Below are 15,129 nucleotides of genomic sequence, written 5' to 3'. Positions count from 1 at the left end.
CGCACGTGAAACACTGTGCTTGAGAGAACTGGCACTGTGTGGGGGAGTGGGCACCACCACAGCGACCACAGGTACTGCCCTTTGTCGCCAACTTGCTGACCGCCGCTTCCGCCGACGGTGAGCCAGTCACACGGGCAATCATGACGGCATCCTAGGTGGCAGCTTCCATTGCCAGCACTGCCTTCACGGCATCATCCAGCAAGGGGTCGGGAAGCTCCAAGAGTTGCGTCTGCATGGCAATGTTGTTGATGCCGCAGACGAAACGGTCCCGGAGCAGCTAGTCCAGTTGGTCCTCACAGGTGCAGGCACTCGCTAACCCTCGTAGCATAGCAACGAACTGCCCGAGGGTCTCTCCTTCTCGGCGGCTCCGGTTGTTGAAGCGGAAACGCTCCATTAGTGTGGACAGTTGGGTTGAAATGCGAGCGCAGCTTACCCAGCATCTTAACATGTGGCATGGCTGGCTTGAGAAGGTTGAGCAGGAGACTGAAGATGCACGTCCCACAACTGGCCAGGAAAATGTCCCACTGGTGGGCCTCGGGTGTGTCATTTGCTCGGAAGAACACATGGACTTGCTCCTCGTAAACTGGCTAGGCGGACCCATCTCCTTCGAACAGCTCGAGCCTTCCGTATAGCGGCATGGCGACAGCAACGGGGGGCGGTGTTTCGCCACTCGTGGCGGCGTGGGACGATCCGTGGGTACTCGTCGCCAGTGTCATGATCCACCCGGGTTCGTGAACGAGGGAGGGCTAGGCACCCTCCATTAGATAGACGCTCCGCAGCGTGGCGGTGATGAACGATGACTGACCACCGAGCAGCTGTGCTCATCGGTGTTTATTCGTGTAGTGACCAATGTTGCCTACCGAGCCTGGCAGGCCACCGAGCCTAGCGGGCCAACGAAGATTATGCCCGAGTGGCCGTCACATCCTTGTTGCATAAATGCGATTGCTTTGCACTAAAATTGCGTAAAATACCACGACATTACACTTGCAAGGGTGCCGCCATTATTGTTTGCAAAAACAACCAAGCACCGGAAGCGATCGCACCGAAAACACGTCATGGCCGCCATCTTGTTTGATGACCGCCTATTCGAAGTGGCACGCATGTTGCTACCAACATGTGACGACTGTTTTTGCATGCACACCTAATATAGTGCGAAATGCGCACCTTGGTGAGAAAAATGCAGCCAATTTCGGGCCAATCTCGCTACACACATACGTGTACAGCAGCCCTGCCAGCACCATGATGATCCACCGACGTGGAATTGTTTATGCTACTTGCGATGGCGGTCGCAGCATGGAGTGCCATGCATCAGACCGTGATTGAGCAATCGCCCGGGTATACATGTAAATTTGACGCCAGAAGTAGATTTGTGCAAAGGGGCCTTAATCTCGGTCGACTGCCTTTGGGTATACGAGATACGATCACTTTCTTGCTCAGCACCGGACGCATAGGCACCTACGGGAGACAGTGTGCGCTAGACAAATGCTGCTGCATGCTTGGACTGCTGTTGCTTTGTGTCTGGTGCCGAGCTACGCAAAATCTCGCAAAAGTGTTCGTACCTCCGAAAGCAATTGACCGAGAATACTGCTCCATGGCAATGCTGCCACTGCTGATCCGACGCATGCGGCACACACTGTACTGTCAGCAATGCGGTTCTATATCCTCAAGCAAGCTTGCCAAGGTAGGCTAATGGAATTTTGACAGTAAAGTTTCATTCTGTGATGCATTACCTATCTGTGCTCTCTCATTTCGCAACAACAAAATTTACACAAAAGCAAATTTTTTCGCATTCCCCACAGATTTTGTTACTGCGAGGTTCGATTCTAACAGCGAAAATGACCATTTTAAAACAAATACTCAAAATCCTGCGGTCTTTAGCACTACGTTGGCAACCTGCACCTTAACACCTCAATCTAATCTATACACAGGTTGACCAAAGTAAAAACTTGCTTTTTGTTCGAATTGATGCCATTTTCGCTGTTTTTGTTACTGGTGTTACGGTTATGGTGCTGCAGTACCTTGTGGCCTTTCATGCTTAGACCGTTCATTCGCAACGTTATGGTGATGATGCAGCACATTCGGTATGATGCCCACTTTGAGAGACGAGCAAACTGGCGCTGCGCGGCGTCGGCGTCCACAAGGCGCAGCGTCTACAAGCTGATGATTTGCGGATAGCGGTACCAGCCGGAAGCCCTCTTTAAATGCGAGGCCGGTAAGAAGGGGTTTGGACCTCGTAGTGGCCTGGTATTCTCCCCAAATAAAATGGTTGTGCGGTCTTTGAAGAAGTGCTTAATTTCAAATGAGCTCACTGGCACGGAAGATGACTTGATCTCAGGTTATCACTTTCGGAAAAAGTTTCGCTTTCGTGAGGCTCGGCTAGTCCCTGCGCTGAACCCCTCGAAGTATATGACCGAAAGCGCTCTTGGCACTGTGTAGAGATAGTGAGCTTGGCGGAGCACCAGAAACACTTGTCGGGTGACCCATTTGATGACGAGTTGTGCAATATTTCGCAAAAGTGAAACTTTGGTTCTACATCCAAAAAGTGATCGCCTGAGAAAACGCCCAAGCTTTGTCTTCATCTCAGACTATGATGATGAGTGCGGAGAAGTAAGTTTTGAATAGTGATTCCTTGAATAAAGGTAAAATTTCTTTATCCGCTCATCACGCATTACTTTCACGGTATGTCTTTTTTTTTTTGTTTCATGGAACTGGAAAGGAGACCCTCGTGTTATAATTGCGGTCACATTACATTAGAGTAACTACGGTAGATGGAAAGATGCATTTAGATGAAAATGCAAATCCTTTCAACTTTCCTCGCCCATGCATGACTTTCTGCTTTATGGGATGTACTGGACACAGTCTGACAATATGCTATCTCTACCATAGTCCTTTTTCTTTTTGTTTCCACTTCATTTCCCTTGTTCTTTATAATGCCAACATTTCAAATGAAAAAGAAAATGCAGGTGCTTCATCCTACATTATCCCTGGCTACATAGACTGTTCGCTTCATATGGTAGTCACCAAAAAACAAAAAAAATCAAGCCCCATGCTTTCCTTCTTCTCACATGTTGACACTTGGTCATATGAAAGGTCTCATTACAAGCACACTCCCACTGGCTTCAGGTGAAGGAGGAGTCACAAACTACGGACAAGGGGTGAAAGCACGGAAATACCGAAAGCGCACCATGGCTTGTAGAGGGTGTGCCATTAGGGTCATCAGGACATCAGTGTCTGGCAGCAGCTCCACTAGCGTGGCCCCTTGCCTCGTCACTGCCTGGCACAAGAACACCGCATAGTACCGGTGCAGGGGCAAGTGGAATGACACCTGGTACGGGTTGGGCTGAAGGAAAAATAATGAAATGGTGTCGTTCAGGAAACGCAATTCCATGAAATACAAGAGATAAAAAGAAGAGATAGCACACTAGTAGAAAAAAAGAAAGTGGCCAGGCCAGTCCCAAGATTTAGCCCTGGTTAAATATCACAAGGCTAGTCACTCAAAAGCTGTCGGCGAAAAATGTTGGATAAGGAATGTAAAGGGTGATGATGTAGGAGTGCAACAACAAAGAGCGAACAACTATCCACTGTCATAGCTGTGACATTTCACTGCTGTGAGAATTTTACTCATAAAAACTGCATGCCCATCCTGCACCTTGAGAGGATGGACACGGCTGCGTTTATTAATGGAAGGCACTCTCAAGAATTAGAAGTGTAGCTCTGCCAAAAGAAAAAAGAAATAATCAGATCACAGTGTGATTAAAGCTTTGGAATTCCTGTCGGCCCAGCCTACGCCACTGTGAAAAGACAGAATCATCATTACCAAAAGCCCCAGCCACCCCTCAGAACTTACTGTATCATCCTTCTTGAAGCCAATGCTGTCAAAGAAATCCTCCAGTGCTGTGAGGCACCTCTCAAGGACGTTCTTAGACAGAGGCAAAGTTTCCTGCAGAAAAAGGATGCAACCAACCATCAGCATTGCAGCATTTCTTGGCTCACAAAAAGGAGAGCAGCCACAAGAGACATTCGAGACAAGAGCAGTCGAGACATTCAAGTGCTGATGACTGCGAGAACAGATCGCTAACCACATCATCATATAAAAGCAACCCTCATTTCATAGACAAGGCACCGGACAAGAACTGTGCTTCGAAGCTTTCAATAGACCTATCTCGCTACACACATGCATGTGCAGCAGCCCTGCCAGCACCGTGATGATAGTACTAGACCTTACTGCTTTCCCATTGAACATTGAAAAGAATGCCAAGGACAATACCATTGTGGATTTTTCCAGTGAAGCTCGAGGACAAGTTGAAGGAGATGCCTTTTCAACTGCCGCTCCCCTACTGCAAAATCCTTTAATCTCATCTCCCTGCTGTTTGGTCTCGAGGGCTGAGAGGATTTGTCATGGTACAAACATAAGACGTCCTTTACCACAGTTGCCCTTCAGCCCAGTTAGAACTGCTATTACCGGCATGCTTTGTGGCAGCGGCGGCGTATTGCAACTCATTCTGAAATCCCTCTATTGAATCCTGGCAGGACATGCATAATTAGTCTGAATTATCTGATGTTTCAGTTAATAGAGTGTTTAAAGGGACACTAAAGAGAAATGATAAATCAGTTTAGACTAATAAAGCACTGTTTGAGAACCCTGCAGGCAGTCATTTCAGAATAATAGTTTGATTATTAGATGAAAAAAATGAAGGTCGAAGTATCAGTATTTGAATTTCCCGCCACAACCCCGATGTCGGTACATCAGTGTGACGTCAGAGATCCCAAAATATGTTCGCATTTGGGCCGCCTTGGCTGAGTAAAGGTTCCCGAAACTTGCCATGTTTAATATTTGGTTCCTTTAGAACACAATGTAATACATCTGTACCGTTATATAATTAAATAGGCCCTAAAGGATTATAAGTAGGCCCTAGAAGAGTGGTGCTTTTGGTGTTGTAGAATGGTAACTTACTGATGCAGAAGAAACCATTTTTCTCTTTAGTGTCCCTTTAAGGTGAAAAAGTTAGATAAATAGGGCCAAATATGCAACGTTATGATTGTAATGAACAAACATTAAACACTTTAGGTTTAAAATGTAGAGAAATAGCACCCACCTCATTTTTGAGGTGTGAGATAAGCGCCCAGAGCGGCGTTGCTGAAGCCTCCAGCTCGGCCGAGAAGGCTGCATAGTACGTGTTGGGCTCGAACTCCACGTGCTGGGTCAGCTCTCGCTGGTTGACGTTCATGCCTGTTTCACAAAGCGTGGAGACAGAACAAAGCAAGGCAAGGCAGTCTGCCATCAGCTACAGTCGAGGTAACATACAACACCTGGCCACAGTGGCTCCAATTGTATCATGCACACATGCAAGCAGGTATTAGTAGGTATTAGTGACCTCCATGAGTCACGCTAGGAAATGGGGACCAACAATTACAAATCCTGCCAGTTATCCTTGCACCGATAGGACACGATTTGCTGTAAGTGGGCTTTCAAGTATGACCGTGCAACAATAGAACACCAGGCCCACAGTCTAAGAGTTCATTTTCAAAAATATGCTTAAATTATGGGGTTAAAAATCCCAAAGCAACTTGCAAGCTATGAGGGACACTGTAGTAGGAAGCGCGCAATTAATTTCGACAACCTGGGGTTCCTTGATGTGCACGTAAATCCAGGTAAGTGAGGTCTCTTCTTTTTTTTTTTTCATTCCGACGCCATCAGAATATGGCCACTGCAGCCATGAATTGAACCCGTGACCTCGCGCTCCATAGCAGAACACTACAGCCACTGAGGCACCACGGTGGATAAGTGGTGCTCTTTACTGTTGTCATCAATAAAGCAGGAACAAAAAGCTAGAATTAGTTAGCAGCAACTACTAAACTTGGTGCAATGGGTGTCCAGCTCTCGAACTAGCGACTTCATCATAGAACCTATCTTAATTCTTTAGTTAGCTTTCTGATGCTGTACGTTTGCGTAGTCATAGTACAAATTATCTTTGATATTAGGCCAAAGTGCATATCACACGTGCCAGTTCTTGGAAGGTGAACATGATGTCAACTCTCAGCAACCACATCGCTGCTTCCTGTCTCACACCAGTGAAGCTGCATACATATCCGCTGCTTTAGGAGCTACTGCACATACAATTTATATTAGCAAGCCAAGTTGCAGAAGAGCTTGCTTAACATTGCTAAATGCAGCTTTGCTTGTGCTGCAGTGAAAGGCAAAACAAAGCGCAAATCAAATGTTATCACATCCCAAAACTATACCTAGCCCATAAGGAACGCAGCAGAGTATTCCGGAATAATTTTCACTGGAATTGTTTAGCATCCTCGAACCTCTTGGTGCTTCCCGTCTTTCCGTATCCCACCTTCCTCAAAATGTGGCTACAGTGGCTTGGAATAGACCACATTTCTAGGGGTTCAATGATCACTCCTGTAAAGTAGGGGTATGTGAAAACTCGAATATTCGATTTCAAATAGAATAGTGAGCATTCAAATAATTTGATTCATGAATCAAAAATCTAATATTCCATTTCTCAAATATTCAAAATATTCAATCTTTTGAATATCGGTACCGTCGGTGAATGACATGGCCGTGGGCAGTGCCTTGACATGGACAGCATTCCCACGGCGTGCAATCTTTATCGGTACAAGGTTTTATCAGGTCGATTGAACTGATCGAAACGATTAATGCTATGCAAACAGAGGGGACAAAAAAAAAACAGAGCATGTGGAAATCACGAAAGCATGTGCAAAGAAGATCGGGCCAATTAGACACTGGAAGGTATGCTACTGCATCCCATACACGAGTTCAGAGTTCAAGCATGCATATTCGTGCAGTTGAGCTTTCTACCACATGGCAACACACAGACGAACTTGGCATGCATGCTTGTGGTAGTTGCCAGATGGTCGACCGCGAACCTGAACGCCGCTTCAACAGCCATTGATCTAACCTGCAAGCGTGATCTCGGCCCTCGTCACATGAACTTGTCATGGGCCTCCCATTTGAGAACTATTTTATCGTCGACATCAATGATAACGCGGGAGCGCTGCGGAGTGATGTGATGTGCATTCCTTGATTTTGTCTGTCGCACAGGTTGCCCTTAATGAGCTGACGATAACCCACAGCCATAATGATAGAAAAAACTGCCATAATGATAGAAAAAAACCTCCCTCCTGTTTTCTGCAAGAAAACTTGAAAGCTATACTTTCTCGTTAAATAATGTGATCAGCATCCTGAGCACCTGCAGCACTGTTTCTTGCACAAAATTTGGAAGCCTAAAAGTTAGTGCTAAATTTTATGATATTCGATATTTGATTCAATATTTGGCTTTTTTTCCTTGATTCAATTAGATATTCAATTCAAAATTTACTATTCAGTATTCGCACACCCATGCTTCAAGGCAATTAAGGAAGTAAGGCTAATGGAGGCCTAACCAACATAAAGCGTGCAGACAGAATGCGTCGGATGTGAAGCGGAGGTGCACACTGGATTTCCTCTACATCAGCTCTATCTATGATACAGTAAAACCTCGTTAAATTGTACCCGCTTAAACAGTAGTTTCATTTTAAAAGTAGTAAAGTCAAATCTCTGACTCAGCGGCCATTGAACATAATGTGTTCTGTATCCGCATAAACCGTACCAGCTTATTGAGTACGCATCGGTTAAAACGTAGCGTTTCCACTTTTTGTCGTGCAAACACGGCGGTGCGTCGTCTCCATCGGGCGGCCCGGCAGAACAACAAGCCTCAGAGGTCAAAGCAACGGCCTCCAAACGTCCTGTGCGTTTGCGTGCAAAGCCACATCAACATCAACATCATTTCGACGGCATGCCTGAGAGCGTTGTGGCGTCGTGCAAGCGAGGACTCGCGTCATGCCGAAGCTCAAATAATAAAGACGCCGGGTGCTCAGCATAGAAGAAAAATTAGACATTGTGCGTGCTATCGAACGTGACACGAAGAAGTCGCTGCTGGCACGTGACAGGGATCTGCTGTTGACTACAGTGTGTGGCATTTGGAATGCGAAGGAGTTGCTCGGCAGCGCTGCTGCGACGGCGAAGAGATGTCGGCTACGAGGTTCGACTTTTCGCCATCGTTGCCTCTGTTGTTGCCGAAGTGTCGACTAGCGACAGTGATGAGGACGACACAGAAAGCGACAGCACAGGCGATTCAGACCCGACAGTGGCAGAAGCTGCTCGTTATGTCAGCCTCATGAATGCAATCGTCGCGACGAGAACAGGGCGCGATAGCATAACTATTCCAAACAAAAAGTATTCCGAACTCCGGCACTCGGCAATGAAAAAGGCGCCCCGAGGACTTCTGCAGCACTACTGCGCGCTTGCACGGAGAATACGTAACACCAACGAGGAATCTGCCATGCGAGTGTTTGCTGAGAAGAGGGGGCTGGCTGAAAAGCTGGCACGCAGCTTCAGTAAGTTTGAGGCCGCTGTCGTCGTGCTAGGCGCCGCGGCATCAGATGAAAATAACACTTTTGTCGCGCGAAGTGAATAAATACTGCGTGTTTTTTTCCCCTTTCATCGCACTCTCTCTGAGTTCCGTTTTCAACAGGTAAGTGGGCGATCTCATACTAATTCGGTTAAACAGTACGACCGTTTAGTACATACTTTTTCCGAGCTCCGGCCAACTACGGTTTAACGAGGTTTCACTGTACCACTGCAGCCTAGGATATTGCATCGGTCTTCCTCCTCTAACCATGTCATCAAAAGAACACGCGTCATGCTCCAAACTTCTTCCTCATCCACTCTTCCTGCTCCAATCCAACAAATAATGTGCGCTGCCTATCATTTAGTGTTGCCCAAAGAAATTTGTCAAGAAGCTCTGTACTCTAAACAGAAACTCAGCAAAACATCCAATTATTTTTTTGGTGGTTCGTCACCTGTTGGCCACACTGGCACACAAAGGGTTAAAAACAACTTGCCTTGAAACATGGAGAGCAGGGAGAACCACATGTCCAGAAGGCGGGTGTCGGCCAGGAACTCCATGGCGACCGGCCGGTGGGTGAGGATGTTGTTGAGGTCGCTCACCAGCGGCCAGTAGCAGTGGTCCTTGGCAATGCGGTGCCCACAGTTGACGACGTAGTGGAAGTTGCGCTCGCCCTCCTGCAGGGTGCTGGGCTGCAGGATGAGGGACATCATGGCGCGCAAGCTGATCACCATGATGTGCAGCAGGTGTGCCCGGCGCGTCATGCGCAGTGACAGCGCCTCGTTGGAGAACAGCTGCACGCTCACATGCACCACCCGGTTGGACAGGGTCTCTGAGTCGGTTGACTGTGTCAGCATGTGGCTGATGCGGCTGTAGTGCTGCACGAAGGTCTGCGTGAATGCCTCCTGCAGGGTGGTTGTAGAGGGGAAGGAAAGGAGGTTCATTCAGGTGAGAAGCGAGCCTGGCTAGTAAAAGGCATTGTCTTTGACCGTGACTGATATACCCTTGAGGCACTGTATGCACAATTGTACATCGAAAGCAAAAGCAATAATGTAACAACTTCAATGGCAATTTAATGGTAAGCTTGAGAGAAATGTGTTAGCATCAATGATAGAATGTGTAAGCGCGACTGAACACGGATATAGAAAAAAACACACACACAGACAGCGCTACTTTCAACTATAGATCTTTATTTTCGCACAAACCGATAAATGTATAGTACCGAACGAGCAGAAACAAAACAGAGAAAAAAGAACATTCAGTGGTACATATAGCAGAACTGTACATGTGTGTGAGACATGAGTAACATACACTGCAATAGTTACAGCGATAAACCGAAGAATTCGATCACTTTTTCCGATAGCGACACTGAAGGCTTGCTTATGTACCTTCCATCTAATTTTTCGACTTCATAGGCCTCCACGATTTCTCTTGTAATCCTGCTATGAGCCTTATACAAATTTGAAGTATCTTCAAATACGAGTTTACAACCACAATCTCCGCAATGAATACCCAAATGGCCCGACATTGATTTAGTGACCTTATAATTATTGCTCCTTTAGTCTCTGATCGATGCATCCACCAGTCATAAAAGGTGTGCTGGTGTTATCAGCCGAGAGGCAATAAGCCAGTCCCACCATTTCGTTCTGCTCATTCAAACCTCGTTAAATGTGCAATACAGTAAAACCTCGTTAAACCGTACCCACTTAAACAGTAGTTTCATTTTAAAAGTAATAAAGTCAAATCCCCGACTCAGCAGCCATTGAACATAATGTGTTTTGTATCCGCATAAACCGTACCAGCTTATTGCATACGTAACGGTCAACTTTTCAGCATGCAAACATGGCGGTGCTTCATCTCCATCAGGCAGCCCGGCAGAACAAAAACCAGGGTGTCTACCAAGTTGACATTTCAACATTCCCTGAGTTTTCCAGGCTTTCCCTGAGTGACGCGGAACTATGTTTTATGTCAAGACAGGCTGAAACTATGTAGCCCGATGCTGTCACTCTCTATTAAGCATATGAAAAACAAATTAAAAAAACGACTTAATCCAGTTTGAATACTAAGGAGTACTGTTTATGTTATTCAAAAAGAGAATAGAAGAAAGGGTTAGTAAAATGCACAGCAAATAAAATGTCAATAAAAATCGGGGTTCAGTTGCACAGTCCACGCCCGATTTTTTTAACTCCCTAGGGGCTGCGAAAACGTCCGAAAAATCGGCCAGTTGGAAAAAATAAATGCATGTCATTTACTGCCCTTAAGGGCTCAAACCGCTTTAGGCACATTTTAAAACGCTCTGAAGGCCTGTTGGTACACGTATTAGGCATACCAGTGCTCATACAGTGAAAGGAGATACCGGGTGCACGCATGTATAATTACGGAATACATACTGTGTCCCATGGCATTAGCCCCTTCCCACGCTTGTTATGCTTCACTGCAATACTTTTACATATGCTTCAACAATAACATTTCTGTACAGAGGCGAAGCTGACTTTCGGGAACCGGCATTATGCAACGCACCGTGCTTTCCAAACTTCTAAGCCAGTCACGAGGACCACACAGGCAGAGTCGGTGCCATTGCTGACAGCAGCGAATTCCTTCAATGGAAAACGCGGCACCCAACGGCAAGAAGCTTAATAATGAACGCCGAAGCAGCTAGGTCTAGCGTTGCCGCAGTGGTGGCTACGGCTGCCAGCGGATCTGCGTGCGAGAGCGCCGGTTTGAGGCGGCAAGGTAATAAAAACTGAAGCGGTGGTGGCTTTGATTAATTCCATTTCGGACCTGCAGTCACGGCAAGAAGCGCCGGAAAATCGGACGCCAAAGGGTTCTTGCATCCGAAATTTCAGACCTTCTGATACACTGACTCTATGGGGTGTGTGGCGGTGCCATGAATCTGTCCAAATTATCGGTCATCTGGAAAGTCACTTGCTGACTGTACATTGGCAACTCCTCCAGCTGATGACAGGGTGTCAAAGACGATTCATTACAATTCCTGTCTGTTACTCGAGCCAGCATTATCACGACTTTCGACCCTTTCAATAAAATTTCATCTAATTTTCCCTGATAGAGGCACAAATTCCCTGAGTTTTCCCTGAGTTTTTCCAGACTACTCAAGGTCCCTGAGAATTCCCGGTTTTCCCGGTTAGTAGACACCATGAACAAGCCTCAGAGATCTGAACAATGGCCTCCAAGCGCCCTATGCGTTTGCGTGTGAAGCCACATCAACATCAACATCATTTCGGCGGCGTCCCAGAGAGCGTTGTGGCATCGTGTAAGCGAGGACTCGCGTCATGCCGAAGCTTCGATAAAAAAGACGCCGGGTGCTCAGCATAGAAAGAAAATTAGACATTGTTCGTGCTGTCGAACGTGACACGAAGAAGTTGGTGCTGGCATGCGACATGGGTCTACTGTTGACTACGGTGTGTGGCATTTGTAATGTGAAGAAGTTGCTCGGCAGCGCTGCTGCGGCCGCGAAGAGATGTCGGCTGTGAGGTTCCTCTGTTCTGCCGAAATGTCGCCTAGCGACAGTGATAAGGATGACACGGAAAGCGACAGCAAGGGCGATTCAGGTCCGACAGTGGCAGAAGCTGCGCATTACGTCAGCCTCACGAATTCAATCGTTGCGACAAGAACAGCACCCCGCTATGAAAAGGTGCCCCGCAACTTCTGCAACGCTACCGCGCCCGCACACAGAGAATATGCAACACTAACAAGGAATCTGCAATGCGAGTGTTTGCTGGGAAGAAGGAGCTGCTTGAAAAGCTGGCTCGCAGCTTCAGTAAGCTTGAAGCCGCTGTCGCTGCTGCTAGGCCACCGCGGCATCAAACGAAAATAACACTTTTGTCGCGTGAAGTAAATAAAAACTGCATGTTTTTTCCCCTTTCATCACACTTTCTCTCCCGTTTTTGACAGGTAAGTGGGCGATCTCATGCTATTTCGGTTAAGCAGTACTACCGTTTAGTACGTACTTTTTCTGAGCTCCGACCGACTACAGTTTAACGAGGTTTCACTGTAGTAACATCTAGTTTCAATAACTCTCTTATGAAGTCGTACGACCACAAAGTGGAAACCAGTTTCAGGAATAAGGCCAAGCGCCTGGAATATTCTGGTTGCCCGTCGTTTCTGGTCACCTCGGTAAAAACTCGTTAAGGGGAAGCAGTAGCACTGCTTGAGCAAAGAAAGTTTCTGTAGTGCCATACATTCATTGCATATCGTTTAATCTGAGAAGAATAGCGGGAAAGCTGGGGCTGCATTTGGTTTTTCCTGCCCCTGAACGTCTGCAGAAGCTATGCAATGAGGTTAACTCAGAGCACAGTAAGACAAATGCATCTTCTACTGAACATCGCAAAGATTTTGTAACCTGTATGCGTAAAATTGTCTATGCTGTTCCCCTTTCTTGTAAAAGAACCTATGTTGGTCAAACTGGCAGATGCATCAATCAGAGACTAAAGAGCATCAATATAGCATAACTAAACTAATTTCAGGCCATTTAGGCATTCACTGCCGAAAGTGTGGCTGCAAACCAATATTTGAAAATACTTCAAATTTGTACAAGGCTCACAGCAGGATGACAAGAGGAATCGTGGAGGCCTATAATATTGCGAAATTAGATGGAAGGTGTGTAAGCAAGCCTTCAGTGTTGCTATTAGAAAAAGATATTGAATTCCTTGGTTTATCGCTGTAACTATTACAGTGTATGTTTTGATCATGCCTTACACACGTGTATGGTTCTGCAATATGTTGCACTGAATTTTTTTTTTTCTCCATTTGGTTGCCGCTCGTTCAGTACTATACATTTATTGGTTTGCACGAAAATAAAAATCTATAGTTGAAAGTAGCACTGTCTCTGTGTGTCTGCTTTTTTCCACATCCTCATTCAGTCACACTGACACATTCTGTCATGGATTCCAACAAACAAGCCCTACAACGTGTTTTACAGTGCAGTCCACTTATAACGGTATCAGGAATGAAAGATCTGATCTTTATAACCAATTATCACTATATCTGGACTGCCGTCAAAAAAAGAAAAGAAAAAGCTGCCAGACATACCTTCATAGCTCCGAAACCAAGTTTGCCACCGCCTGTCGCAACAATGATCGCCCCGTCGAAGATTTTTCGCAGAACGAGGCAGTACTATCTGCACTCGGAAACTCCTCCATCAAAGCACCACCTATTTTATCGCCAGTAGCAACACGCTCCCAGAATTCAGTAATGTCAGCGGCTGCCATCGTGTTGGTTTCATAAATGAGAATTTCAGCCAGGCGCACAAAGCGAGCCGTTACCATTCATTGGCAGGGTCACTGGTTCTAGTCTTCATGATCGTGGCACTCGCAGTTTTCAGAATTGTCGATATTGTGACACTCTTGCATGCGTAGTGGGTTCACGCCTCACCAGTATATGGGGCATCCAAGAAAAGGCGACGTATGCAGGCTAGCTGAATCTCAATAGGCACACAGGTGATCAAAGCCGTTGCGTCTAACTGTACCTGGCTTGTCAATAAACCCCTTTCGCGGGCGTAACAATATCATTGACTGCGCAAGCTGGTACTTTGAGTCTTGCAAAATTTGCAGCTTTGTCTTAAGCAACACAGCTTTGCGCTTTGTCGGGGCACCTACCGCTGCTTCTACGGCGCATTTCCACGCTCAATGAGGAAGAGAGGGAGATTGTCGAAAGGGAGCACAGGGGCGGTTTGCTTCTCGCTTTTTTTTTTTTCCTGGACACTCACTGGCGATGAATGCGAAGCAGCTGGCCCCATCTTGTGGCACACTGCGCCAACTTGCAAGGCTCTCCATGAGCATGAGCATTGTGTGCATATTCATCATTAGCAGCAGCAGCTGCCTATTTTATGTACACTGCAGGACGATGGCCTCTTCCTGCAATCTCCAATTAACGCTGTCCTGCGCCAACCGATTCCAACTAGCGCCCGCAAATTTCTTAATTTCATCACCCCACCTAGTCTTCTGCCGTCCTCGACTGCGCTTCCCTTCTCTTGGCACACATTCTGTAACCCTGATTGTCCACCAGTTATCTAACCTCTACGGTTATATGACCTGCCCAGCTCCATTTTTTTTCTCTTAATGTCAATTGGAATATCGGCTATCCCCGTTTGCTCTCTGATCCACACAACTCTCTTTCTGTCTCCTAACGTTAAGTCTAACATTCTTCATTCCATTGCTCTTTGCGCAGACCTTAACTTGTTCTCGGGCTTCTTTATCAGTCTCCATGTTTCTGCCCCATTGTTAGCACTGGTAGAATTTACTGATTATACATTTCTCTTTTCATTGATAATGGTAAGCTTCTAGTCAGGATCTGATGATGTCTGCCATATGCTCTCCAACCCACTCTTACTCTTCTGTAAGTTTCCTTCACATGATTACGGTCCCCTGCGAGTATTGACCTCGGTAAACGTACTCCTTCACAGAGTCTAGAGGCTGACTGGTGATCCTGAACTCTTGTTCACTTGCCAGGCTATTGATCATTATCTTTGTCTTCGGCATATTAATATTCAACCCCACTCTTACACTCTCTCTGTTAAGGTCCTCAATCATTTGTTGTAATTCATCCCCAGTGTTGCTGAACAGGACAATGTCCCCTGCAAACCAAAGGTTGTTGAGATATTCACCGTTGATCCTCACTCCTAAGCTTTCCCAGTTTAATAGCCTGAATACAAGCATGCAGGAATAGCATTGGAAAGATTGTGCCTCCTTGCCTG

General features: G+C 46.3%; 1 protein-coding gene across 3 annotated transcripts in view; it reads right to left on the bottom strand.

The window, feature by feature from the left end:
* Window positions 1–15,129, bottom strand: part of Ubr3 (Ubr3 ubiquitin ligase) — a 177,469-nt gene that overhangs the window by 127,148 nt on the left and 35,192 nt on the right. For all 3 annotated transcript variants that reach the window (XM_055076000.2, XM_050187188.3, XM_055076002.2), the window contains exons 7-10: window positions 8,914–9,322; window positions 5,097–5,230; window positions 3,848–3,940; window positions 3,185–3,340 (exon numbers count right to left, since the gene is read on the bottom strand). In XM_055076000.2, the coding sequence (XP_054931975.2) occupies window positions 3,185–3,340; window positions 3,848–3,940; window positions 5,097–5,230; window positions 8,914–9,322 (792 nt within the window). The remainder of the gene's footprint in view (window positions 1–3,184; window positions 3,341–3,847; window positions 3,941–5,096; window positions 5,231–8,913; window positions 9,323–15,129) is intronic.

Source organism: Dermacentor andersoni, chromosome 2, assembly GCF_023375885.2.
Source record: "Dermacentor andersoni chromosome 2, qqDerAnde1_hic_scaffold, whole genome shotgun sequence".
NCBI classification, from domain to species: Eukaryota; Metazoa; Arthropoda; class Arachnida; order Ixodida; family Ixodidae; genus Dermacentor; species Dermacentor andersoni.
The sequence above is the reverse complement of the archived record's forward strand: the minus strand, read 5'-3'. Positions and strand labels throughout refer to the sequence as shown.